The sequence below is a fragment of the Stegodyphus dumicola genome, chromosome X1 (assembly GCF_044657685.1).
Source record: "Stegodyphus dumicola isolate Sdum_Otavi_A_Nest chromosome X1, ASM4465768v1".
Classification (NCBI taxonomy): Eukaryota; Metazoa; Arthropoda; class Arachnida; order Araneae; family Eresidae; genus Stegodyphus; species Stegodyphus dumicola.
Window position 1 is genome coordinate 252,464,321 of NC_140780.1, and position 27,967 is coordinate 252,492,287.

Here is a 27,967-nt window from a genome sequence, read left to right on the forward strand (position 1 = left end):
GTACAGATTTTAAATGATAAAATTAAGACCTTAATTTGTGATTTTAATTGTATTGGCTTCAAATATGAATCATTTAATGATTTTTTTATTTTCATACTTAGAAATTGAAACCGAAAATTTCAAACGATTTTATACTTCTGTTTCGTATTGTGAATATTTTGTAAAAATTAAATAATTGTGATGGATTATTAACCAAGAACGTAAAGTCAAATAAGAGTTACCTACTGCTTTTTTATTGATTTACTTGCAGTTTGAATAAGATATCGTAAAGTACGCTGCAACAATGTTAACTGGGCAAACTTTCATCTCTGTAACGTCCCCGAACTTCCGCTATGGAGAAACTTAGACCAGTTGTCTTTTTTTTTTAATATGTATATTTATTTTAAAAATTAACATAGGCTTTCTTGCTTAATTAAAGCGTAACATTACAGCATTATTACAGAAGGGGAAACACAGCAGCTTTTCCGACACTTGATGCTTCTTACTACCTCGGCATTTTTCGGACAATATCTAACGTTTCCGTTTCTCTTACCCGATCAGTAACAGTTATCCCTCCAAGGGGGGGGGTGTCCTTAACCTGTCTTTCCTTGATCACTTTCACTAGCCATTGCAGCGGACTCTGCTATTCGTTCTCAAGAGAAACAGGAAGTTCTCTAATACAAACCTCATGTTTGTCACATCCTATTCTGAAGAAAATATAATACTATAAATTGCGAACTCTACATCATTGCATGACATGTTAAACAAGTGCTTGAAAATGAAAACTATTCCTGCTCTTGTAATGAACATCATTTAATATAAACAAATCTTAACGCTATCAACATGTTGTCCTCACTCACAACTCTTTCATCCAAACCAGTATACAACAATGAAGAACGCGCATGTAGAGGATAAGGTACAAGGTGAATGTTAGAATGTTTGTCCTAATAAAGAATGATGAATTCGAATAGCGATAAATAAAAAAATAAAATAAACTTTTATTTAAAACTCACAAACTCATTAATGAAATAAAAGGGGGGAATAATTTATCATATATTAATTTAATGGGAAGAGATATTAAATAATTCTCTTTACTAAATTCATCTACAATTTCATAGAGAATGACAAAAACGTGGATTGCCCTTGAAAAATTTATAAATATAATGGTTTATAATATTTGATAATGCAATTAGATTATTGCGATTTTGTTATTTAGACGCCCATGCTTTTATTATTTGCAATATAAAATCGTAGAGGAATTTTGTAGAGAGAATCATTTAATCTCTTGCTCTCATTAAATTATGTGATATTATATTTTTAGCTTATTAGTAAGTTTTTATGATTTTTACTTAAAAACTCTGTTTATAAAATAAAATTATTTTCATCTTTTTTAGGTTCAATGACAGGCTATCAATAAAAAGGTTTAATTGAAAAACAATTTTTCAAAGCTCTTGTATTTCCAAAAATTGTTACATCAAATGTTTGAAAAACTCCAGCGATGCCCCCCCCCGAAAAAAAATCAGAACTATCTTAAAATCACTTATACATTTTACTTAATTTTTCTCTTCCCTAGTTGATGGTGGAAAACAATAAAATTCTGAGAGTTATAGTTTGTTCATTAAACAAGGATATGTACGAAAAATCGTTTCAACAGTAAATTTTAAAAACTCTAAATGAAATTTTGAAGTAAATACTGCACTGCGTCATACTATCATCCACAATGAGCGTGTGTACAAAATTTGAACTCGATAGCTAATGAGGGAATAGTTTCAAAAAGGATTCCAAAGTTTTTTTTATAGTGACAAACACCATGAGCGAGTTAAATAGAAATTTATAAATGTGCGGCTAGCTTTAAAAATTTCTTTAAAATCGCCTTTGTAACTATGCATTTTTAGATGCTGAAATTTTAAACTTATAGACATTAAATAGTCAAAAATAAATAAATAAGTAAAACCAAGAGATTTTCGAAAATTTGCCAAGCTATCAGAAATTAGGTTCATACATATTTCATTTTAAATATTCCGTTTTGTTCAATGATCAAAACATTAAATGTGTGAAATTTCAGTTTGACGATGATATGCGCGAAAATTCGTTTCAACAATAAATTAAAAAAGTTCTAAATCGTATTTTGAAAAACATACTTCGCCACATTGTATTATCATTCACAAAGAGAGTGTGTACAGAATTTGAATTCGATAGCTTATGAAAAAGTAGCTTAAAAAGTCGATAGCAAATTTTTTTACCATAGCGACAAACACCTTGATTAAATAAATAAAAGCTGATAATAAGTACAATGAGTACATCTGTGTCTTCGAGTTTTAGTTTGATATGTGAATTGAAATTTATGTAATAAAGTAGAAGAATTTCGAAAATATGGGTGGAATAATTTGGGTAATCATATTGTAATTCAAGTCTACCACCCATCTATTTCAATGTTTTTTACAATAATTCAAATATTACAAAACAGTAATAGTAATACCTATAGAAAGTAGTGAACTAGCTTTCAAAATGAATGTCAGGGCTTCAAACTATATTTGGGGACATAGGACGTAAAGCATTAGGGCCAAATATTCCACTGATTATTTCAAATCGTGATACGATTTCCATCGTACTTCAAATGTATTGAATTAGTAACGATGTCTTACTGAAACTATAAATCAGGTAATTTAGATCGTAACTTTTAAATGTGTTGTCTTTCCTAATTATTTTCTACCCTTTAGCGCTTATCCTCATAAAAATGCGTCAGTTTTGAAACCATTACTTTCTTTGTAAAGTTTTGTGCGTTTTTTTTCCCTTTTAAAACGATAATAAGAAGAATACACTTCATTCATAACCCTGCTCAGTACTCTACATTTTCAGAAATTCCATTGGAGTTACCTGAAATTTTATGCAAAATTGAAAAAAAATTCTTAAGGCATAAATGTTATAATGCAGATTTCCTTAGAAATTAGAGACTTCCTCATTACTTTAGATAATACGTATGTACAAAAAGTTACATATTGTTAGTAATAAGAGAGTTTTAATAATACTAATTTTCATTCTTAACCATTCGGATGCTTTTAAAAAATGAAGCAGATATAATTTACATTACTTGACTTTGGCTATTTTGTTCCATTAAATATTTCTATGAATGTGACATGAATTATATTAATTAATAAATTTGCACTCAATGGGAGAATAAAAATTCGGAAGATTCAAAGATAAAGATATGTCTAGTCAATTCTACACTTAATGCAATAATAAATTACGTTAATAGCCAAAACGTTAACCACATTTAAGTGTACTTTTGTGTTGATTGGGTCCTGCATTAAAATACATGTATGAATATCATGATTAGGCACAGTTAGAGGTAAGTACGGATAATAAAAAGTATTGTCTGAGTTCTGCATATTGATTGATATATCTACGAGATCAGTTTTCTTCACGATCTGAATCTCAAAATACATATTCTCATAAATTTTATTAGAAAAGGAAATTGTTTAGAAAACCCTTGTGAAGAAAGGAGCGAAAACGTCTTTTTGTGTGAGCGGATCTTCTGTATAGAAAGATCTGTCTCCGTTTATAGAATTAATTGAGCCAAAAATAGAACTGCGAGTATCGATTCGATAGATGCGTTAAATAGTTGCAACAATTTAAATAGACTGAGTTCTTGTTTCATTTTAAAATGGTGTTCGTGAATCTTTTATGCAAGAATACTTAACTGAACAACAGGATCAACATATTCTACATCATATTCATTTTGACAAGAGATCAGTAGGCGTTTTCCATTTCATTTTAATATCAGCAATTGAGAAGTTAAACTGTGTTGCGTCCACCAAAATAGGAAAACTGTTCTAAAATTTACGTATTTTCCGGTCTGCAACATTTTCATTGGTATCTCTGATGTGATCTAAAATGGGATCCTGAGAATTTAGCATTTCTTTAAAGAAGTCAGATAACTTTTGAAGGATTTTAATACTATTGTATAAATTAGTGAATTTTCATATGCTTTAACTCCATCATTGATGAAATAAATAAGTCTCTGTTTTCTGATAATTACGTTTTAAAGTCTGTTTATGCTTTATGTTTATTATACACATATTTCCAAAATCTAATATTTTTGTTTCATATCCCAAAAATCATGATAAATCTCAGCATCATAAGTTTACACAAATGCAAAATTCATTACATTTCACAATAAATGCTTTGTAATGTCAAAACGAACTACAGGAGAAACTAAGCCTACATTTTATATAAGATTTTGAAAAGTATACTGGGATGTAGCCATACTGATGTTCTTGTGATTGCAGGCAGATGTATTTCACTTGTCATCATTATCAATATAAAAGTCATTAAATTTTTAAACGATTAGATTTATTATGAAATTAAAAGAATATCAAGTCAGGCGCAATCTCCACTCCCTAATTTTAATATTTAAATTAACGATGCATAATTTTAAATTGCTTTGTGAAACCTTATATGCAACAGAAAAGGATCAGTCAGTTCATAAGTCTTGTAACTATGAGAAAAGTATTTTCATTGATGAAATCATTAAAATGTATTTTAAACAATAAGCTTGCACACTTTTATTAAAAGACCGTATTAGGCATATCATTCGTAGGCTCCGGATATGTGATCTCATTGGCTAATTACATTATCACAGAAAGATAAATTCTAGCAGAATATATTAAAAGAATTACCTTCAGTGCATGTTAGAGGGGTTTTTTTTTTTTTTTTTTTTTTTTTTTTTTTTTTTTTTTCATTTCCGTTTCTCTGACGAACACAGGAACTATCAAAATATAAGTTTCTTCGGGTAAAATACTCAAATGAATTCAAAATATATATTTGAGAATAAAACTTTCCTTTCAAAGGAAGTTATTTAAAAATAATGAAACTAATCCAGCATTAAGATATGGTGACATTAAAAGAAACATTTAAAGTCTACTTATTTGTTTAATAAGTATCACATTATAATTTTGTTTGACTCGTAAGAAATAGTCTGTAATTTTTTATTTAAATCTCTTCCTATTTATGTAGTTGAAGATTCCTGGTATAAAACTTGAATAAAATAAATAATATAAACTGGTATGCATTTTTATTGCTGGGTTTTTTATTCCTTCTTCTGTGAAAAGTCCTTGTGAAGAGGGATTCGTTCTACATAAGTTTATGAAAAAGGCGGATATTAAAACGCAGAAATACACTTTTTTGCAAAAAAAATCGAAGCACTATGAAGGAAGTGGTTGTTTTTGATGAAATTGTATATGTGTATAGTTCATACACAGATAATAAAATTATTAAGCAATCAAGGTCATAGTACCTGTTCACGGCTCACATTCACCCATTGAGTGTTCAAATTAGTAGTTGGTCGAACCGCCTCTGGCGGCAATGTGTGCTTGAATTCATCGAGGCAAGAAGTGGTAGAGGTTCCTAATGTCATCCTGCGACACATTCGGCCAGGCATTCATCAGTTGTGCTCCAGATTTGCGATATTTTGTGGCAGCCCGAATATGGCGGCCTACCATGCCCCAGACATGCTCGACTGGTGGATCTGGTGACCTTGCTGGCCAATTAAGAGTATCAACCGCACGGAGATAGTCCAGAGATATGCGAGCGGTATGTTGCCTGACATTATCTTGTTGGAAAATGGCCCCAGGATGACGTGCCATGGAAGGTAATGCAACCGGCCACAGGATTTTATCAACATATCGTTGAGCTGTTAAAGATGTACGGATAATGACTATAGATGACCTGCTGTCATAAGAAATAGCGCTCCACACCATCATATCAGGGATTATGGCTGTATGCCTTTGTAAAACAAAGGCTGATTAGAACCGCTGGCCCCATCCTCTCCAGACACGAACACTGTGGTCATCTGCTTCAAGAGTGAAGCGGGATTCATCACTGAAAACTATACGATGCCAGTCTGATGGCAACCATGATGATCGGCTGCGATAGACGACTCCAGAAGATTCCGCCGATGTTGTGAGGTCAAAGGCAAACGTCATAACCCTTTGCGGTACAGTGTGTTCGGTCTGTACACACCTAAAAATTTCCTTCTGTACGCACAGAAAAATTGAATGAAAAAGGATTTATAGGTTACTCTGAACCTTCTTTATTTATAGTAGATCGCAGCTCAACACAAACCAGTCCATATATTTTAGCCACATTTAGTTTCTTAAGACCCTCATTTTTCAAAGAAAACTTCCAGATTTTTTTAGGGTATAAAAGGAATTGTTTGAAAATGAATTTCTATGTTATTTTTTCGGCTGTATGCTAATCTCCTCATTCTATATTAGTTTTAAATTTTTACCTTGAAATCTTGGCTAAAATCAAACGGCGAACCCTAGGTGTGCCCAGACCGGGCTCACCGAATATCTAGGATAACTGAGAGTCTGTATTCTTTGTTTCTCCGCATCTCATCGGTCAGTTCATTGACAACAATGATCGTTTCAGCACTCTTTTGAAAGCTCTATTCAATCAGTGGGCCACTTTAGGCACACCCACAAAATTAAAACGATAAGTGCTATCTTCACAAAATTTTACTTGTGTACTCCTCTAGGCCTAATTAGACTGCCTACTTTTTTTTTTATCAAAACTCCGACTTTAAAAGGTAGCGTGCTGGAAAGGGTTAAAGTTCTCTGTAAGCATAACCGCGCCTCAGACAAGCGGCGTGAGATGGTGGACGGTACCACGGGAGGTATAGAATGCACCTTCCCCTTAGACAGATAAGCCTCGAGTGCTTTGCCATAATCAAATACACCAACACCATTATAAAATTCACAGCTGTATGATTTCAAGTTGGGATACTGTTCTCTCACTTTGCATTTCATTTACAAATCTTATACCGTAAACATAAATTTGTCGTTTAATATGAGCCATTTCGCTCTTAAAATATCTTTCCTTAGGTAAACAGTGCTAAGTGCTAGCTAAATAATCCTAATCCTCACACCTTTTAATGACATTAAATCAATACTTTTGATCACATAATTCGATATTATTAGTTTTTTGTGTTTAAATGGGTTTATTATGAACGTAAAAATAAATTTATATAGAGAATATTTGATATATTTATTTACTGAAAATGACATTTGATAACAAATGTTCAATTAAAACCACAAGCTAGTTTACGTGTGGTTTGGAAAATAACAGATTTTCATGAAATCTCACTTCTCCTTCCGTACTGGTAATTGTATATATTTTTTTAAATCCGGTTTCTTCATGCTCGAAAACGGTTAACTTGAATGAATATCTTGCGTTTTGTAGTAGCTGATCGTGCAAATTTTGTAAAATCTATTTCACATTCGTATTTTTTTGTTTTAATAAGTTAATTTGATTATATTCAATAAAGTTGTTGCTTTGAATGATTTAGTATTTGAAAATGAATACAATGTTTGCAATTTGAAAACGATGCGCTTAGTTTTTCTTCAATTGGCATGATGGTCAAAGGCATTTCCCAGAACATATTTTATTTCATCTTTATTATTTTACAATCTTACTGCACTGTAATTATTTTACTATTTTATTCCAATTTTTTTTTTATTTTAGTACGTTTAAATTGGTGAAAATATCCTCAGTAGCATATTTAAGAAATATTTCAATGTTCACAAATGCAGTATTTTAGATGGATTTCATTTTAATATTTCAAACGGATTTCGTATAAAAAGTGTACTGAAACTTCACAACAAATCCAGTTTCATGACTAATGGTAGTGCGAGAACGGTGAACTTCCTGCAAAATAATGAGTGTCTAGTGATTTACATTAAATCGTCTAACTTCCTCATTATTCGCATCCTTTGTGCGGAAACGTACGAAGTTTTAATGAGCGTTTCATGCTGGGTATTCGGTAGCTGCAAATATCTTGCATTTCTATGAATATATTTGAACGTATGATGCGAAGCAAGACATACCCTTAGGGTTAACATGATGAATAATTCAATACTGTTATTTAATATAAAAAATTCATTAAAAATGCAATATTACATATTCTATCGAAAATTTCTCCTGAATACTTTTTTGGGTTAAATGCAGACCTGAATGAAAATAAGAAATTTACAATTTATGTGTAACTTTGAGCCTGTAAAAGGAAAAGAAATAAGGTACAACTAACATGTTTAACCAACTTAAAAATTTTTTAAAAAAGAGAACAAACTGAAAAGCTTTAAAGTAATTAAAAACTTTCAGAGAATAAGTATTTTCTTCTTTAAAAATTAATTATTTTTGTTTAAGTGTAATTAAAATGCATAAAGGATGTAATAATTATTATTTAGATTACTCAGTTATATTCAGACTTTACGAAAACTTCTTTTTTTCGTTTCTTCACCAGAATGTAAATTACGTTAGACAATATGTAAGCTGACATTTTTGGATTGAGCAACAAAACGCGTTTCTGCCCCTCGTTGCCACGAATGGAGGTAGGAAGTAAGAGGAGAGGCTCTAACTGGTTTTCCTCGTACACTGCTTTGAAGCACTGTAGATCCTCTCGTGGAGACTAAAACATTCAGTGATTTACCATTAAGATCAATGGGTTTTGACACGATCGGATGTAAACATTTTGTAGTTAGGTCGTAAATATAGGTATAATCTATACTTCTTTTTCTACAATATTTCAGAGTCCTAATTATGTAAACAGAATACATTTTTAAACAACATCTCATTCTGAATGGAATGAAATGCTATACTTGTCCTAGAACAGTTTTCTCAGAATAGTTTAATTTGAATGAAATATTTTCACAAGTTTTCGTTAATTACATTAGAAAAAAATTAAGGTAATTCAGTTTTATTCGGTTAAGGATTACAAAAATTAAAGTCAACGTTTATTGTATTTTTAATATTAAATTTACGCATTATTTCTTTTCTATTTACAGAGTTTCTTCCTAAAATACTTTCTCAAATCCGAAATGATTTTTTAGTTTCTGAGGCATCTTTTAAATCGAAATTCTGAGTCGATTTATAATTAATAATCTATTCGGTTCATTTCAAAATAGAGCACCTTTTATTTTAATAGTAAAATATGTTAAATATTGGTACTAATTTCCATGTACTTAACTTTCTATGAATACTTCTGAAAAGGAATAAAAAAAGGATTTTTAAAAAATATTATTTAAAACTTGTATGTGAGTCATTAAAAAATGTAAGGAAATGGTTCTTTAATACTTATCAGATTATTTTTACCCTTAATTTCAACAATACATATTCTAAAACTCTTTTTAACTACTTCCTTAAGTACACATCTCACAGAATTTGTTTTACAATAACTTTTAACAGATTGCTTTCCAGTACGAATATTCTTGCTTAAATAGTTTTATAAATGTATTTGTCAAAATAATTTAATTTATGTTTACAATTAAATGTTGAGATTATTATATATTTAGATAATATTTATAATCATCATAAATTTAGATATATTTAATAACCAGATTTCTACACAGTAACTTTCACAGGAGTTTCTGAATGAATAAATCTTTCATTTCCGAATACATTTATAAACAATTTAATAAATATTTATGTATTTTGTTAAAGGCAGATACATTCTTTTTGAAAGCATATGCAAACATATTTCATATTTTTCATTTTCGGTGTGTGCATATTTTTAATTCCTGTACATTTACTATATTTTTCGAGTAAGGTAATTTATAATAATTTAGCATAAACCAGAAATTTTTACATAAGAAAGATGTATAAATATAATTTGAATGAAAATTACATGCATAATTTTTAATACATACTCAAAGGTCAGTTTTTCTTCGAAATGCCCCCCACGATAGCATCTCTACCTTTAGGCAGACAGTCCTTGCATGCATTACTCTATTTAAAATAAAAACCTAACCTTACCTATGTGCCTAATGACAAATATTTTAACATGCATAATTTTATATTCACATTTAGCCATCAAGTTTCAAACTTTTGACTTAAAACACGTTTTAGGATACATTCATTATCAAATTCAAATTTTCTAGTAAATATATTTTGGCAGAGCACTCAATACTTCTTTTAGACATTTTCTACCCAGTTAATAACTCTCTGATAATATTAATAAATAATAATTACATTGTCATCAGATCATAATCGGCCTTCCTTTGGCAGGATACACAAATGTTTTCACCTCCGTCGAGCCCCCTGTTTTCAAATTCTTAATAAGCTGTCTTGATGATGTGGCACGTTCACATGGTCACATCATCTTGACCGCCCATGGTACTTCCGCCGAATTCCCAAACGTATTTGTCTTTTGTTCCACATATTTGTGTAAAATTGTATATAACTTTACACAAATCTGCGGTTACAGATCAAGGAAAAGTTAACTTATTGGCATATTTGTCTGTATATTCATTAATTTGACAAGGATTGCAGCATTTGGTGGTAAGTTTATTTTTTAGTTAACCCAAAGTATAAACCCAAAGTGATTATTTTTCAGTTATATAAAAATAAAATGACGAGTATAAAATGAGCAAGTATTAAGCCACTCCTCTAAAAATTTTTAAAAAGTACATGTTACAATAACATGTGGATGACAAAAACAAATTGTTTTAGTTAAAACATTTTGGTGTTTGGAACGTAAAATAAAAGTAGCGAATACTCTATCAAGGATATCGAAAGACATATATAATTTTAAAAGTACCGTAAGGTATTTTTTCAATTTTTACTCATAACATTTTTACTAAAATATATATTTTTATAGTCCAACAGCTTAGAATTTTATAAAACAAATTCATAATCAAAATCGCTATTATATGTTATCGAAAAATAACTAAGATGTGATTTTTGGTTAATGTTATCAAATTATACAAATTGCTATTATCCATCACACAATGAATATTTCTTTTATGCGGAAGTATCCCGTTTTCCGATTTGTATGTAACTGTCTTGTGTGGAAATAATATCAAAGAGCTGTCAAGGGAGCTTCTATATGTAAACAAAAAACACGAGATCTGGAGACGAAAGCCCAGGAGAAATGCTTCACTCGTAGTGCGTGGTTGGCCCCTCCTTTCATTCTTACTTCCATGTGGCCACATTACATATTTCCTGCCAGCTCTGATAAGTTTGTAGTTATTCAGGTTTGAGTTACTGCTATCGACTTTTGAATTGTTACGCCGGTTAGAATTTTTAAGCTACCTTAGAGTACAGCTAAATAGTATCTCTAGTAAATCTACTTGTAAGTAATGCAGTTAGAATTTTAGGACAGAATCTAAATTGAACAGAATTTTCAGTTTTTTTATACAGCTATAATTATGAAGGTGCTTCATACAGTAATGTTGTATAAAATACGCTAATTTTATACAACATTTACTAATATTTAAGACTAGGTTAAACTTCAATAATAATATGTTCTATTTGCTATATCGATAACTGATATTACACTTGACCTGCATGTACAATATCTATCAAACAAACTTCCGAGACTGGATTAAAAGGAAAGTAGAGAAATTTAAGATTAAGGTTTTAATGCTTCAGGTGTTCGTTCTACGTAGTCTCCCCGCATTTGGGTACAAAACGCAAGAGCATTCACACAACCATATGAAAATGTCAGACAAGTCCTTGTTTGGGATGTTATTCAATATGCATGTCATTATGACTTGACTGTCGGAACGTCATGAGAAGGTTGACCTTTCATGTTTTCCGGAATTAAAATACAAAAGTGTCACTCGTCGCCAAGTCGAGTGATAAGAACTGGCACACATCTTTTTCGCTGGAAACTGCACAATATATCCGCCCATGTAAGCGAGCGCATTGTCGTGTGGCAAAAGCAAGCCCTCTCCTTTCATTGTTCCGGACGAACACAGTGATTCTCTTGCACAATTGATCCATGACACCCAGGAATTAATTTTCCATTTTTATCCTAGTTATGATTATATCTCAGGAAGAAACTATCTCGGAGCGTTTCGGACAGATAGTGTATAACAATCATGAATGATATACAAGATCATTCACATAATATTAATTTTGGTTGAAGGTACAGATATAGGGATAATTTTGGTTGAAGGGGGATGAAGTGAGCATAAAAGATCATAAGCACAGTCTTTCGTTATCCTCGGAAAACAATATGATACTCCCAAATAAAATCATAATGAAGATCTATTAATAAAATATATGAGTCAATTAAAACTGAAATTTATTTAAGTTTCGTCATTCTCTGATAAAATTTGCAATTTATTGCCTGATAAAAAGTTGATGTTTTCCCTAGAGCAGATATTAATCAACAATTAAATAAATGCATTAAATTTAGGAATATAAATACGCAATTTGTACATTTGCTTTGGAAATATTGCCAAATTTCCAAAGTTAAAAGAATCATTTCAAATCCCAATTGCATTTTAATATATTGAGTTTTAGATTGTATTTTTATTTTAAATTTTAAGTATTTGTGTCTCCATTTTTGTTAAAGACACTTTTCTCCTCAAAGAGATTTCTTTTCCCTATGATCAATCTTCATTATTTTATTTTTTTCTTTTACGAATAAAATGATTGTTTTGCTTTATTTGTTTAGAAGGACGATGGAAGTGCTCCACAGGCTCGACCCAGAGTCCAAGAAGTTGGAAGTATGGATGTTGGAATGGTCATCCCCGAAAAGGGAGCTTCTCAGATAAAGGTAAACCTACAATTTATAATGAGACAAAATATGCGTTAAACTAAATATTTTAGCTATGATTTTGAAAGAGAAAGAATAATATGTTCTTATACGAATTGTTAAGGTACAATTGTTAGTCATTTCTCAATTAGTCACGCCTGGTTTTACGACAGTTTCAAAAAATCTTGAATAAATTAATCCAGCATTTGCTGCACGATGCATATTGATTTAAGGACGAGAGAATCTATTTTAAATACTCAAAGAACGCTGGTTGGTAAGCGGTCATATCTGTCTGTGGTGTGATAATTTGTACTCAATCTTTTGCCTGAATATCTATCACACGCGACTTCTTAAATTTTCTTTATTTTTGAGAGGAGAGTATATCTCTGTCCATTAAACTGCGAAGAGAAAGCTTAGAAGCTATTTTACCTATTTCCTTGCTGTCCATTAACATATTAAAAAACTGGAAATTTTCTTTCATGTTCACTATCATTATAATGCTTAAGAATACTAAGAATACAATATGGATCCAGTCACTTTATATTAATTATCTGCGTTCTTTTAGATTTGGCATCTATAAAAAGTATAATGGAGCTAGGAAAGTGAGCGCATTTTTATAATTCTAGGTTATTAGATTTTCAGAAAAATTAAATTACCGTGAATTACATAACATATTTTGCTTAAAAACATAATGTCCATAAGAACAAGAGCTTCCAACCTTAAGCAGCTTTTGTACTAAATGCTAACAATTATAAATGTAAAGAAAATTTAAGGCTAGCCTGCTGTTTATTATTATCCTGCTGATTTTGTTGTTTAGTTAGCATCAGAACTGATACGGAATTATACATTTCAGCCGGTAGAAATCACAGTAGAGACGCTTCAGAAATACTTAGACCTGGAGAAGGAGATACACATATTTGAAAAAAGACATATTTTGGACAATTATCAGCTGAAAGCTGAGCAACTTGAGCAGTTGGAGAAACAATTACAAACTCTGGAAGAAAACGGAAATCTGCAAGCTCAAAATTTGTAAGTTATATGCTTAATAATAATTATTAGCAAAGTAGCTATTCACTGTATTTTTTCTTTAAATAAATTAAAACTAGGATAAATAAAATAGCTGAATGAATGTAAACAATAACGCGCACGTTTAACACTGTAGCTAGTCGTTTTCAGAATTTAATGTATATATCGTGAGTTATTTGAGAAAGTATCAAACTACTTATATTACTCAAAGCAGTAAGTTAAAATTTTTTCCCTACGTTAGTATTATACAGCCAAACTGTTCATGAAATATTTCAAAGAGTTTCACTGAAGATTTATTCGTAATTAGCTATGATCATGGATTTTAAGTTATTCGGTCATTTTCCAAGCTTTTTAAGTCGTGAAAGATGAGAAACTTCGCAAGATGCAACAAGATTATTATGTATAATTTAATCGCCACCAAATAGTTCAAAGAAAGGGGATACAAAAGTAGGAATTATACTTTACAAAAGAAGGAATCCAAATTAAACTCTTAAACATCTAAGACATCTTTAAATCTAATAAATAAGCAAAGTTTAACCTTGGGTTCAACCAATATTAAACTGTTAAATGTACGGCATTTCATACTGATGCACTTCATCATTGTTAGACTCATGTATTCTTCAGATGCGCAACAGTTCAATCACGTTAAATACGGTACATAAAATCATACATCAGAAGCCCTCCAATTTGAAAGAGAAAAAAAGAAGAAAGGGTTAAATCCTATGTATACTATCGTGAAAAGAGTGATGACAGCTGAGATAGTTAATTAAAATTGAGAGGTTTTACTTAATAATTAACTAAAATCAATAGATGCTATAATAACTGAAATAAAACACATAAAAAAGCTGGGAGTGAGCTGAAACATATAATATGATGATCTAAAGAAATTAGCGACTCGTCATGTTGACTCTTTTACACTTCAAAAGGAATTTGAGCAAAATATCAGTCATACGATTTGTATATACAGTTTAATAGTATAAAGATTATGCGAAATATTATAATGGTTGTTTTATATTAAATAATGAGAACTGATAGAAAGGAATTAGGCCATATAAAAGAGAACCTCAGATGTGGTCATAAGCAGAATTACGAAGTATGTTTTAACTTCAGGTTACGGATCCGAATGTTATGTGGGTGGTTTCATGGTTTTCCCCATTTGTAACGTGTATACGAACCAGTTTCCCTTAGAAAGTCCTCCACGAAGGCATCTCTCCCCTTAAGCAGATAGCTCTAGTGTGATTTGCCATAATTAAATACACCATACCACACACCGAATGTTATGAAGTATAATTTTCTAATTACTTTATAAGGTATTTCTCCCGCTTTCTTAACCTGCCTTTGTGGTTTAGTGGTTCTGCACGCTGGAACGGTATTACAGAGGTCCGTGGTTCGATTCCTGGCGATGGAGATTGCTCTTTTTTCATCTTGCCTGCTTCCAAAAAATACCTAATGTCTCTACAACTTAATCAACAAAGAATTTTGGAATGTGAATGTAAAAGGCATTGTACTGAAAGTGGCGAAAATTATGAGTGAAATGAATGCGTTTAATTTTATTAATAGCAATAACAAATATCAAGAATAAATTTAAATTGTAAAATGTAAGTAGCTTAGTTTTAAGCTGTATACATATTTTTTAATTAATGTAACAAACAGTTGCGTTAAAAGCTGGGTCACTTAAGTTTCGCATTTTAATTATAAGTAACATATCACAGAAAAGATGAAAACGCAGACGATAGTACATTTTGTGCTGACAGTCCACAGTTCTAACAAATTTATAGAGCAAGGTTTCGCTGTAAAACACCGAAATACAGAGTACCCCTCTGTTAAAATGCTTTTCAGCAACGGGATTCAGACACTATGTGGTTGTGCTGAAAATTGCCTGTGAATAACATGATTCCTAAATAGCGCTCTTTGGAGGAGAAAAATTAGTTGATTATCATCAGATTTTATACTCTAAGGAAATGGAAGAAGAGACGATGAGAATAAGCGATACAATCTACAAAGGAGAAAAAGGGAGGCAAAATCTCTACCCAAACATTGGAAACTGTAGATAAGTTGAGGTACTGACGGGAAGATAAAAATGCGGATTCTGTTAACGACATACATGATCAAAAGTTTAAAAGGGTGAGTGGAAAGTCTCCTTCTTTTAAATTAAAAAAAAATATATTTTTAAACTCAATCACCAAATCCTTGAGGTAACGACCATAGTATATCGAGTCACCACAGTTTACTTCAAGCGCCACTGTAGATTTATTAGGTTTATCGTCGCAGGAAACATGAAAAATGGGAAATGCCCTAACCGGGATACGAACTTTGGACTTCCTGACTATTAGACGGACGTTTTTCCAGTCACACAGCGGAAGCATCACGAAGGAGAGATAATGCGTTGTACCATAATGCAGCATTAATTTATGTCTGCATAAATGTGATCATACGCGTTTGCCTTTTATGTGCTGTATATTTATTTCGCGCTTTTTTATTTTGTTTGCTGCTTTTTATTTAAATTACTGACTTACATGAACAAACATTATTTTTGAAGTTTAGTATTAAGTTTACAAGCATATAATTTCTTATTCTGGTAAATATTCCATTATTTCATACAGAAATCTTCCCCTTTCATGGAAATAGTGATGTATTTCTGGCATTGTCCCCACCCCGTGATTTTACCAACATTTAGAAACGTTGGTCGAAATGCTGAAAATTAAATATGCCGATGTTGAGAAAATTTATTTACCGTTTGAATTTAATATATTAATCAATAACATATGAAAATTTCTACGTATTACTTTTTTTGCAGACATCAGCTACAAGCCGTTATTGACAAGACAAATGGTACTCAGTCACTAAAACAATTTTTGTTTGAAAAAAGCCAAAAGGGTGAAATATTAAACGAAGATGAAGAGGAGTATGTTGACTTGTTAAACCGGCAGGTAAAGCAATCATTGTCAATACTAATTACTCAGCCACATAAGTTAAACGTAGTAATTTCATCTAAGAAACTTCACTAATATGACTTACAGTTTTAATGACTTCTGTATTTCCATAAATTTTCCGCTTATGTTTATGATTTCTGTTTTTAAATAAGCGTTATGTTTTGAAAGTGTTATAAAAACCTGGAATTATACTTGAAAATTACCCTAATTGCATTTTTAATCTTCTCTGAATACGTTTCTTGGAAATCATACTCATGTGCTATTCATATCCTATTTTAACCATTATCAAATTTTCTCCACTTTTTGTGGTCCACCTGCAGCCGAGTAGCTAAAAAAGCAAAATAAAGAAAGCTTCCCTCTCCGTATATACATATAATATAATAAAAGGTAAATTTAACTTATTGATGCACTAAAAAGTAATTTAAAATCTTAAAATAAATGTGTTTTTAAGTCAAGATTAAAATGGAATGTTAAAGAATATTTTCGAAATTGTGTGAACTCATCCTGTCTGAACTCTCTATTTATCTTAACGTTAAACCATTTCCTATTTAATAGCTTTTATCAGGACAATTATAATGCCATAATTGCATGCAATCTGAGATCTCAAACTACAGTCTGGTAGTATATACGCTGCCAATATTGCTATGCTAATTAGATAACACCTCTGTCTGAGGTGTCTAGACACTAGCAAAGAACAGTCAAACGGCAGTGACGATAGTAATGAAAAAACTCCCAGAAAGATCTCACTTTATGAGAGCAGAAATTAATTCGAAAAGCGTCTCATAAAGTCTGACTACTTCAATTTACATAAAATTAAATATCGGTGTCATCGACACTTGAATTATATTATAACGATAAAGGTTCTTCTAGGTTAGGAAATCCCAAGATTTTTTTTTCTTTTAAGTAATGCGATTCTCAGCTTTTTTTTACTTTTGTAGTACTTTTATTACGAATGTTCATTTTTATTTTGCGCAACCTTTTGAATTTTTTTTTCTTTTTTAAATGTTAATTTCTTTGAGATTTCATTTTCATTTTCTATAATACTTTCTTAAGACAACTCTATGACAGTTCGTTCTCTAAAATACATTATTTGAGATTTATTTTAAATAGAGTTAAGGCACATATGTATTTATGATTTTTGTAAATTTTATTAACAATGTAATTTTTTACTAACAAGATAGAGTTAATTTTTATATTTAGCTTATGTAAGAATTAAAGTGACAGGTCGAAACTATCCATTTGGATATTAAGGAATATTACATTAAGATTTTTAATTTATTATTTCAAACGGTTTCTTAATAAAATTATCTTAATCTAAAAAGATGAAGAAAAATATTGATTTATGAAACAGGAATTTTACATATTTTTGATATTTTAGTCTACTAAGATTTTCTTAAAATCATACTCTGAAAGCTCATAATCCGAAATCCTGCAAAATATGCAACTTTTTCAGCGTCGACATTGACGCCAAAAAGAGAAATTTCCATACCTGACGTAATGTGATAAACTGCAAAAAGGGCACAGGTGCATAACGGAATTTATTCAACATGTCAAAGAGCATTCTTCAGATATAATGTATTCTTTGCGCCCATCTTCCAAATTTCCATTCACGGCCACATGACTAATGAAACCCTACTGCGCTGCTTTTAGATAACAGACAAAGTTATTTCTTCACTAGATGAGAGTGCATAAATATTCTTTTTTACTGTTAAGTATTTTTGAGGAAAAACGTATAAAGTAAACATGATAAAACTCAAATTTAGGATTAGCGATTACACCAATCAATCATGGGTGAGTGAGATCTTGACACTTTTGATTCCTTACGATTAAATGCAAACAAAGTCATGAAACTATGTATTAAATTACATACTGGATATTTTTAGAACGAGCATATAGCGTATAAGTAAATTTCATGCCTGGACTTGGGTTTCATCTTCAAAGTATTCTAATGCATTATGCATGTGAAAATATCGGCAGATTCTGAAATCAAATATTTCTGGTCTCAGACATTTCGGATAAAAATGCTTAAACTGTAATACTATAGTAAATAATTCTTATAAATAAAATGGAGGACTTAGAGTTCTGGTTTCGTTCTAACGAGCTTAAATGTTAATTTATGTTAATTCCCAAGATACTAGAAACGTTCTAAGGCAAAGAGGAGACAAAAGAGGTGCTAAATTCAAGTTCAACTGATCTGTTTTTCCCTATGAAAAAAAAAATTACGTATGAGGGAAAACACAAAACAAACTGCACATTTTTGTGATTTTTCATTTCAGTTTAAGCATTTCTAAATCTAATCTAAAAATTTCTTAAGATTCAAGTGCACTTCACATATTAATTTCATTTCGAATTACTTGATTCGAATATTTATAACCCGCTGGTAATTGCACCCGATAAGTCTTAGAGAGGTTCGCATTACTACGAGTATTTGAGGAATTCCTTCACTGACATTTATCAGCAGCGTGTTCTTGCCCTCAATACCTCGACGATCGATATTCCTGTTGAACTCAAAACGACTCTAAATGAATGCCCCTAGTCACCTCGCCTAGGAAATGAAATTTCTAGGAAGTATACATCTAAATGTTCTTAACGAAAACAAGTTAACTCAGAACTTTCGCTAATCAGATATAAAACAAATTGATAACTAAATAAATGTGTACAAGTATTTTCTAGTAAATGCAAGGCTTATATTTCTGGTCTGCTCTAAAAGGTATTAATCATTTTATAAGCTTGTGCATTAAATTACAAGTTAAAAATTGGTCACAATTTTTTCTTTCTATTATAAACTTTATTGGTAAGCTACATTACACTTTTTGAGCCAGTTCTCAGCGCAGAGCAGACGCTGAGCAAGTAATTATCCACCAAAAGTATGCAGAAAAAAGAAAATAATTCATGATGTTCCAGATACTTTACTTTATCTTTGTTTTTCTCACCATTGCCAAATCTCGCAAATGGAATTCTCAAACAAAAGGAAAAGCGGATTTAATTATTAACTGCCATCGGCTCATGAATTGGAAGTTTATTAGCTGGAGGCAGTGAGAAGGTTTAAAAGTTCTACGATATTTCACAGCGGGTGTTATTTGAGTAATAATTACAAAGCTTGAAAGAGATGCGATGTCAGCCTCTTTTAAGAATTATGCTAGAGGGAGTTTACACATTTTAGAACGTTTTTCGAGGCCTTTTAAGTAATGTTTAAAATGTAAAGATTATAATTTTTAATGTTTGATATGATAGCCTCTTTTCTGGACTATAAATCTGCATCTTAACGGAAACAGGTTCTAATGCATTGCAGTTTGCATCACAGAAAGAGTTTTCGTAAAATTTTCAGGTGTGTTGATTTCTATTCCTCTTTCACTACTATCAGAGTTCATCCTTTGGGCTTAGAAAAAGCTCTTTTCAAAAGACTAAATACTATTTTTCGAAATATAACTTATGGCTTTGCCATGTTAAATTTTAACTTTTTGAAAGTCGTTGGGATAATGAAATGGAATTTCTTCCGTAAATGTCGGATGTAAAACTTTCTCCTCATAATGCTTTGAAATGGCATTATTGGTCCATTTCTCACTCATCAATTTTTTTTTTATTTCCTATTGTAAGAGAATCCTGCAACAGTCATAAACTCCTTGCTAAAACTTTCTTTGCATTGACGGAACCAGGCTTTTATATTTTTTATATTCGTTTTTAATAATTATTGGTTCAATTTTTTTGTTCATTTTTGGTAAACCCATGGTTTATCAAGGGTCACAGTGTGTTTCCATTTATCTCCTTCTAAATAGTTTTCATACAGGGTGCTATGAATTGTTCTGCGATGAGCCGCACGCCTCAGCAAAAGCCAGAGAGCATTATGTTTTTAGCTTTTTTCTGTTGTAACGCTTTGTTTATTATTTTATTCATTTTTGCTGCAGATGCATTGACTGTGTAGGCGGATTTTTCTCTTTTTTACAAACAATTTAACTTTGGAAACATTAGAAACAGTGCGTATCTTTTTTGGATATTCGTTTGGAGACTTTTTTCCATGTTCAAGTAAAGGTTGACGGTTTTCCCCCTTGCTTATAATGCTGTTTATTTTACACTTAAAAGTTTTAATACTGTATATTTCACAACGTTCTTAAATTTAGGAATAGGAATATTTCTCTTCGAAAAGTGGAAGAACATATCTTTCAATCTACAGCAGGTTCTAATGCATTGCAGTTTGCATCACAGAAAGAGTTTTCGTAAAATTTTCAGGTGTGTTGATTTCTATTCCTCTTTCACTACTATCAGAGTTCATCCTTTGGGCTTAGAAAAAGCTCTTTTCAAAAGACTAAATACTATTTTTCGAAATATAACTTATGGCTTTGCCATGTTAAATTTTAACTTTTTGAAAGTCGTTGGGATAATGAAATGGAATTTCTTCCGTAAATGTCGGATGTAAAACTTTCTCCTCATAATGCTTTGAAATGGCATTATTGGTCCATTTCTCACTCATCAATTTTTTTTTTATTTCCTATTGTAAGAGAATCCTGCAACAGTCATAAACTCCTTGCTAAAACTTTCTTTGCATTGACGGAACCAGGCTTTTATATTTTTTATATTCGTTTTTAATAATTATTGGTTCAATTTTTTTGTTCATTTTTGGTAAACCCATGGTTTATCAAGGGTCACAGTGTGTTTCCATTTATCTCCTTCTAAATAGTTTTCATACAGGGTGCTATGAATTGTTCTGCGATGAGCCGCACGCCTCAGCAAAAGCCAGAGAGCATTATGTTTTTAGCTTTTTTCTGTTGTAACGCTTTGTTTATTATTTTATTCATTTTTGCTGCAGATGCATTGACTGTGTAGGCGGATTTTTCTCTTTTTTACAAACAATTTAACTTTGGAAACATTAGAAACAGTGCGTATCTTTTTTGGATATTCGTTTGGAGACTTTTTTCCATGTTCAAGTAAAGGTTGACGGTTTTCCCCCTTGCTTATAATGCTGTTTATTTTACACTTAAAAGTTTTAATACTGTATATTTCACAACGTTCTTAAATTTAGGAATAGGAATATTTCTCTTCGAAAAGTGGAAGAACATATCTTTCAATCTACAGCTTGTTTACGCGCAACATTTTAAAAGTAGAATAAGTTTAAAAGTAACAGACGATGTTTCTCGTAACGTAATAAACCATGTTTCTCGTTTTGTAATAAACATTGTTGTCAGCAATGTTTATTGCAAAACATTTACTTTTTAAAATTCTTTATCGAAATCGTTCTAAAAATGTGTAAACATCCACTGTAGTGTGGAGTTTTCTAAATTTGAGCAAAGATTTTATCAAGTGAAAAAAAAAACTAATCAGTTCCAATAATACTTTCCTGCAGCTGCATAATAGAGTACAAATATGATACAATACCTATAAATATGGCGTAATGAGCTTAAGTTTTACTAAAATATATTTAACCTAAATTTCGTGGTATGCCTAGAGGCCTATACATATGTTCATAAATACTTTCCGATATATACTGAGTGCTTGAAAATGTATAGTTAGGGGATTTATTTCTAAAACTATTCATCCTGGACATACTTTTCTAGTTACAAAGTACCCTAAAATAAGGTGTCGAGTTTTATGAAAAAAAAGAAAAAAAAAAAAAAAAAAAACTAGCACTGTGGCGGAGAAAATTCTACTATATATATAAGATAAAATACATGTAAATAAAAATTTTAACTTAAATTAATAATGACCCCTTAATTTTTCATTTTTAATCCGTGCACTCCTTTCTATTTCAAAAGCAGAAACTGTTTATAATAGCTTTTTCTGGACTATGTCTTTTCAAAGGTAATCCATTTCATGCTTTCTTATGTAATCCTGCAATGCAGACAGCTCTTATCCAATCACTGATCAAGGTACCTTTTGACTCTCCCATGCTTCTGAATGCGTGCTTCCCTTTTCCCGCTTTGCATTTTCTCTTGCTAACACGCGCGCTCGTCTCTCTGTTTCGACTATTCTCCAAGAAGTAAATCAAAGATTGTTCTGAAAATTGGGTTCATACCGCACCCATTATGATGCGTGAAGAAGAATCTGTGTATCAAAAATTAGCTATCAAGCAATAAATTATGTCTTGTCTTCGGACATGTCTGGCTGTAACGAGATTAAATTTTGGAAATTTAAATTTAGTAAAAATATATTCGAATAAAAATATAGATAATAAAAAAGAAAATTAAAAATTATTTATTTCATGGTAAAAAGCTGACTTTTCTATGGGTTTCAAGCAATAATGAGTTGACTATATACGTACATATATATATATATATATATAAATATGTAAGAAAAATAAAGAATCTTATTAAATTAGAAACGTAAATTTCCCATCTCTATTCTAAAAATAGTCATATGATTCTATGTCATATGATTCCCTCGTAATTATGATGATGTAAATGGAACTAAAATTCAACCAGCCAATAGTAATTTTAGAGCAATATTAATTGCCCAATCAAAATGCTTTGAGAACCAAAACTGACTCTCTGAATAACATTTCATCCTGAACATTACGCACTTTCTTTCTACGCTTTGACCTAGCTGCACTGCTGTCTGCCTGCTGCTGCTTTCTTGCTACAAAGTTATCAAAATTGTAAGACTTTTGGAACAGGCACATTTAATGTGCCGACTTCTGTGTAATCGCAATATATTGCTGAAAATAAAACTGAAGATTTAATCTGCCTTCGCCTCCAATTTCCTGGTCATTGCTTCTGAGTTTGAATATATTACATATATATTTACATATATGTAGTAAAATAGAAAATACGTAAAATATTAAATTAGCACTTCTCAATTCTAAAAATAGTAACCTCTTTCTACACTGTGTCATTTCTAGATTAATCCATGTCATGTGACTCTGACATAATTCTGGTGATGTAAATGAAACTAAAGCTCAAGCAGCCAATAGCTATTTTACAGCAGTAATTAACTACCCAATCAAAATGCATTGAGAACCAAAACTAACTCAGTCTAAATTAAAATTTCATCCTGAACACTACGCACTTGCTTTCTACGCTTTGGCCTAGCTGGACTGCTGTCTGTCTGCTCTTTCTATCTTACTGCAAATTTTTCTAAACTGCAAGTTTTTTGGAATAAGCACAATTAATGTGCCAACTTGTTTGTGACCGCAACATGTTTGCTGAGATAAAAAACTAAGATTTAATCTGCCTTCGCCTCCAATTTCCTATTCATTATGGATCAACACTCCTACGCCATCAAAATTCCTGCTAGTCTTCACTTCTGATTTTGTTTTTATTGTAATTGAGTCGACATGATAAATCTCTGCTGCTAACCCCAATGGATGAAGTACCTGAAAAAAATGACGTCAGCGACTTGTGTTGATTTCGGAAACAAGAGTAACTGTCTTCTCGTGATTATAAAGTGTGCCGTCAAAAAGTATTTTCATAAGCAAAACCATTGTGCATGGAATGTAAATATTTAGAGAAATCCATTTTTAAAGATTAATCTATCATAATGAAAGGGAATTAATGTTTTCGAAGATTCCGAGTATTTCAACAACGCAATCTAGCGGTTAGCTTTAAAAAAAGGGTAACCTTCGAAATGCACAAAAATTTTGTAAATCTCTCTGTGTTTCGAAAGTACCCTCTTCAACTTCTGTTTGAATTTCATACTGATGTTCTTTTCTTTAATGTACTCTTGAATTCAGATCAGTAATAACACGAAAAAATGACCCAAGTCAGAAATTCGGTCTCGAATATCTCCTTTAATTTTGCGGACAAAGCCGCAATATTATATATTTAGAGCTTTTAATTAACGAATACTTGATGAATGTTTACTAAATGCAATTTTTGATTAACAGGAACCGTACATAAAGTTATTTTTCTTTCTTTCTACAACCAAAATTTTAAGAATTTTCGTGTCTGAAAATATAGGTTTAGTATCCATATTAAGGATCCATAGCTCGTAGCCGATTTTTCCAAACACTCCGATTTACTAAACGCACATTTTAAGCAGAGTTTTGCAACAACACTCTAAATTTGGAATCTTCTTCCAGAAATATATCTCGAAATTGAAAGATTAAAAGTAAATTTAGATCCAACTCATCAGCAAGAAGACTTGAATTTTACCAAGTACATTAATGCATGAACTACATTAAAGCAAAAAGCTAAGATATTAGGACGTAATCTCAATGAAGAAATTAAAAAATCCAAGATACTAAGATATTGATTTGAGTGGAGAAATTAAAAAATGGTATGGGATTTTGAAAAGAATTAATCTCCCTTTTTCGGAGCTTCATAACAGAACTTGCCAAGGGAAAAGTGTTTTGAAGCTCCATACTTGGTCGATTAATAAGAGAGCCAAGACAAATTTCGTTCTGACATATTCACTGAAACTCGTAAACGCAGTACTTAATCTATTAGTCAAATAATTAGTGGAATTAAAAGTCTCATTGAATAGTCTCTTTTCCCTATTTGTCTTAGCTTTCTAACACAAAATTGAAAGTAGAAATATTTTACATGTATACAAAAACACAGATAAAACGTTTGCTTCAAAATATACAAATAGAAAATACCTGTGGCCTCATGCAAAAATTTTACTATGCAAAAAGCATATACGAGTAAGAAAAAATTCAATAATAGCCTCTGTTAAAGAATTAAAAGAGATAGTCCTGTAAAACAACTTAAAAAAGGAGTGGAAAATGGAAGAACAACTGTTAAGAAAATTATAAATTTAATTAATCGGAGCCAATGTAAGAATACTAGTATGTAATTTAAAAAGGGAGCAAGAATAAAAAAAAGACCATAAAGACCAATAAAGACCTAGAGATTCTCAGTGCAAAATGTACTTAGGCAACTGAGGAAGTTGGTTCTGTAGTTAAACCATCGAAACTAGTCCTGCAAAAAACTTTGCAACTATTACACTGATTCTTGTTGTTTGGCTTCTCCAATACTCACCCGTGATTATTGATAAAGATTTTATTTCATTTCCTCATTTTATTAGTTATAAAATTGCTCCGATTCTTTGCAAGTTTTAGGCACTTTTACCTATAAAATTCGGTTTTCAGCTCTTAAAGACCCATTTCTGCTTTTAATTCTTGGGAAATTTATTGAATTTTTTAATCAGTGTGATAATAGATATAATGATCAAACTTAAGAAAGAAAAAAAAAAAGAGCGTTAAAATTTCAAAGCCGAGAATACAAAAGAATATCCATAAAAACTCTTCAGCTAATATATTAGATTTTTTAAAGCTTTTTACATTAATAAACATTTACAATATTTTTCAATGAATTCCAATCTGATTCTCCCTAAAACTTTAAAAATTCCAATATTTAAGCTTTCTTACGTTTTATTATGGTTTTCCTCCAAAAAGAGGGGCCTACGTTTGCTTTTCTCTTTCCGCCACCGAATTTCCTGTAAGTAGAGTTGCTTGCTTCTACCACCTTTGTAAAAATATTTTGCTCCTGAAGTGAGTTCTGTATCACATCTTCCTCAAAATGGATGGAGTTTTATTCAAAATCTATGCCAATCGCAGTTTGCTTTTTAGAGGGGGGGGGTAAACATTAAATATTACGTATTTATCTTCCAATTAATATATATCAGTTTATTTTCTGGTGTACCATAACCTAGTGCCATTTTATTGAGTAGCTCTGTGTACTAAATTAAAAAAGATAGCTTTCAGTTGACAAAGTGGGGGCGAGGTAATATTACTTTGATGTAGAAAAGTACTTCCTCGAGCTCTAATGGTCAATTACTTGAAAAATCTCTTAAATACTTTCTCAATTATTAGTAAAATCGCAGGTAGATATGTTTGATTCTGATGACTTATCTGTACAACCGGATTTGATAGCACCAATCATTTTCTGTTCATTAAAGGTTCGATAAAATAGCAAAATTAATGTAACAAATTTAGTTTTCTTAACGCAGAAACTAAAGACACTACTTAAAAAATTATATCTAAAAATTTCACAGATAAAAAAAATTCACATGTGTTCTCATCTTTTACTTGTTTTTAACAAGTGTTTCCGATTCCTCCTGATGAGTAACTCGGTTTAAATTATATTCATATAAGTGAAATTTTTAATTTAATGTCATTTTTGTTAATGTAAATTATCATACAACATATTTGGGTCTGCACGAAAGAAAACACCAAGCTAATTAATTCCTTTGTATTCATTGTGTCTTTTCTCCGTTGATAATTATATGACACGACCTTTTTCGCAATCAGACCGGATGCTAAGTTAATTAAAATGCAGTGGTATTACGTGTACTTCTTTCGTTCTACATTTGAATTTTTCTCTGTATCATCCTCCTACATGCTTCCTTCTTTTTCTTCTTGCTTTCTTCTTTTTCTTTCTTCTTTAAGAGGAAACATTTATAAAAAATCATTATAAATGTTTCTCTAAAATCTTCTAGGCTCCTGATCGTGCTTTACACAAGTAGAGTGATTTAGTACTATACATATTAACTTAGCTTTAAAAGCTTGCAATAACATATTTTTTATCCATATTGCATTTTATACTAAGGCAAGAATTCTAAAATTAAACAGGACAAATTTTTAAATTAAAATAAAGTTTTAATGAGAAGCCGAAGAAAAAAAATCATAGCTAATTCAGTTCAAAAATATATATCATTAACAAATATGCATTTCAATCACGGCCCAGTTTTAATTCATGAATCTATCTCATTACAATAGTAGTACTAAAATTTATTTCAACAAGAATAAGATATACATTATTATAGTATGACTAAATCAGTTAGAAATTTTCGTTATGTTCAATAATTCTTACTTGTACTGTAAAGTCACTAGGGTTTTTTGAAGCAGGAAACGTGAAAAACTTGCAGAGCTCTTGTCTGGAATCGAACTCTGGACCTCTCGAATACACGCTGAGTATGCTTCTAATTACCCCACGAAGTCATGCGAAAAGGAGGAAGAAATTATCTTATATACTCGTCCTGGGCGACTGGGGATTAGGAAACCCAGTTGCCAAATTCTGGTGGTAATGAATTATTGTACATCACCCTTTTTTTTTTTGTTCGGGTGACTCTTGAAGAGTCTTTAGGCTTTTTTGAAGCAGGAGACGTGAAATATGTGCGGGACTCGAACCCTGGACTTCTCGAATACGTGTCGAGTATGCTTCTCATTACACTACGAAAGCACGCGGAAAAGAGGAAGAAAAGACCTTATAGTACCTAATGTTATAATTCAGGTTTTATAGGACCAAATATAAAATATATACATGTATGTATATCATTTTAGAATTTCAGTGAGTTACTTTGTACATTCCTAACTAGTGCATTTGCCTTTTATTCCTTTGATCAAAAATAAATTAGCTGAAATGTCACTTACTTCTTTAACTAATAATTAAAAAGTAATCATCGTAAAATAAAAGTATTGTTGCATAGTAACACTGTAACGTAACTGAATAAGAAATGTAAAATAAACTAATTGAAGTTTTAACTCGGATTATTCTTTTTACTTTCTCCATTCCTATCATTACAGCTGATAGATTTTAGTAACGCATGTGCGAACATT

At 31.1% G+C, this 27,967-nt stretch overlaps 1 protein-coding gene across 4 annotated transcripts in view; it reads left to right on the top strand.

The window, feature by feature from the left end:
* Positions 1-27,967, top strand: part of LOC118181362 (uncharacterized) — a 193,824-nt gene that overhangs the window by 78,385 nt on the left and 87,472 nt on the right. For all 4 annotated transcript variants that reach the window (XM_035350492.2, XM_035350493.2, XM_035350490.2 and 1 more), the window contains exons 3-5: positions 12,440-12,541; positions 13,374-13,549; positions 16,344-16,476. In XM_035350492.2, coding sequence (XP_035206383.1) covers positions 12,440-12,541; positions 13,374-13,549; positions 16,344-16,476 — 411 coding nt within the window. The remainder of the gene's footprint in view (positions 1-12,439; positions 12,542-13,373; positions 13,550-16,343; positions 16,477-27,967) is intronic.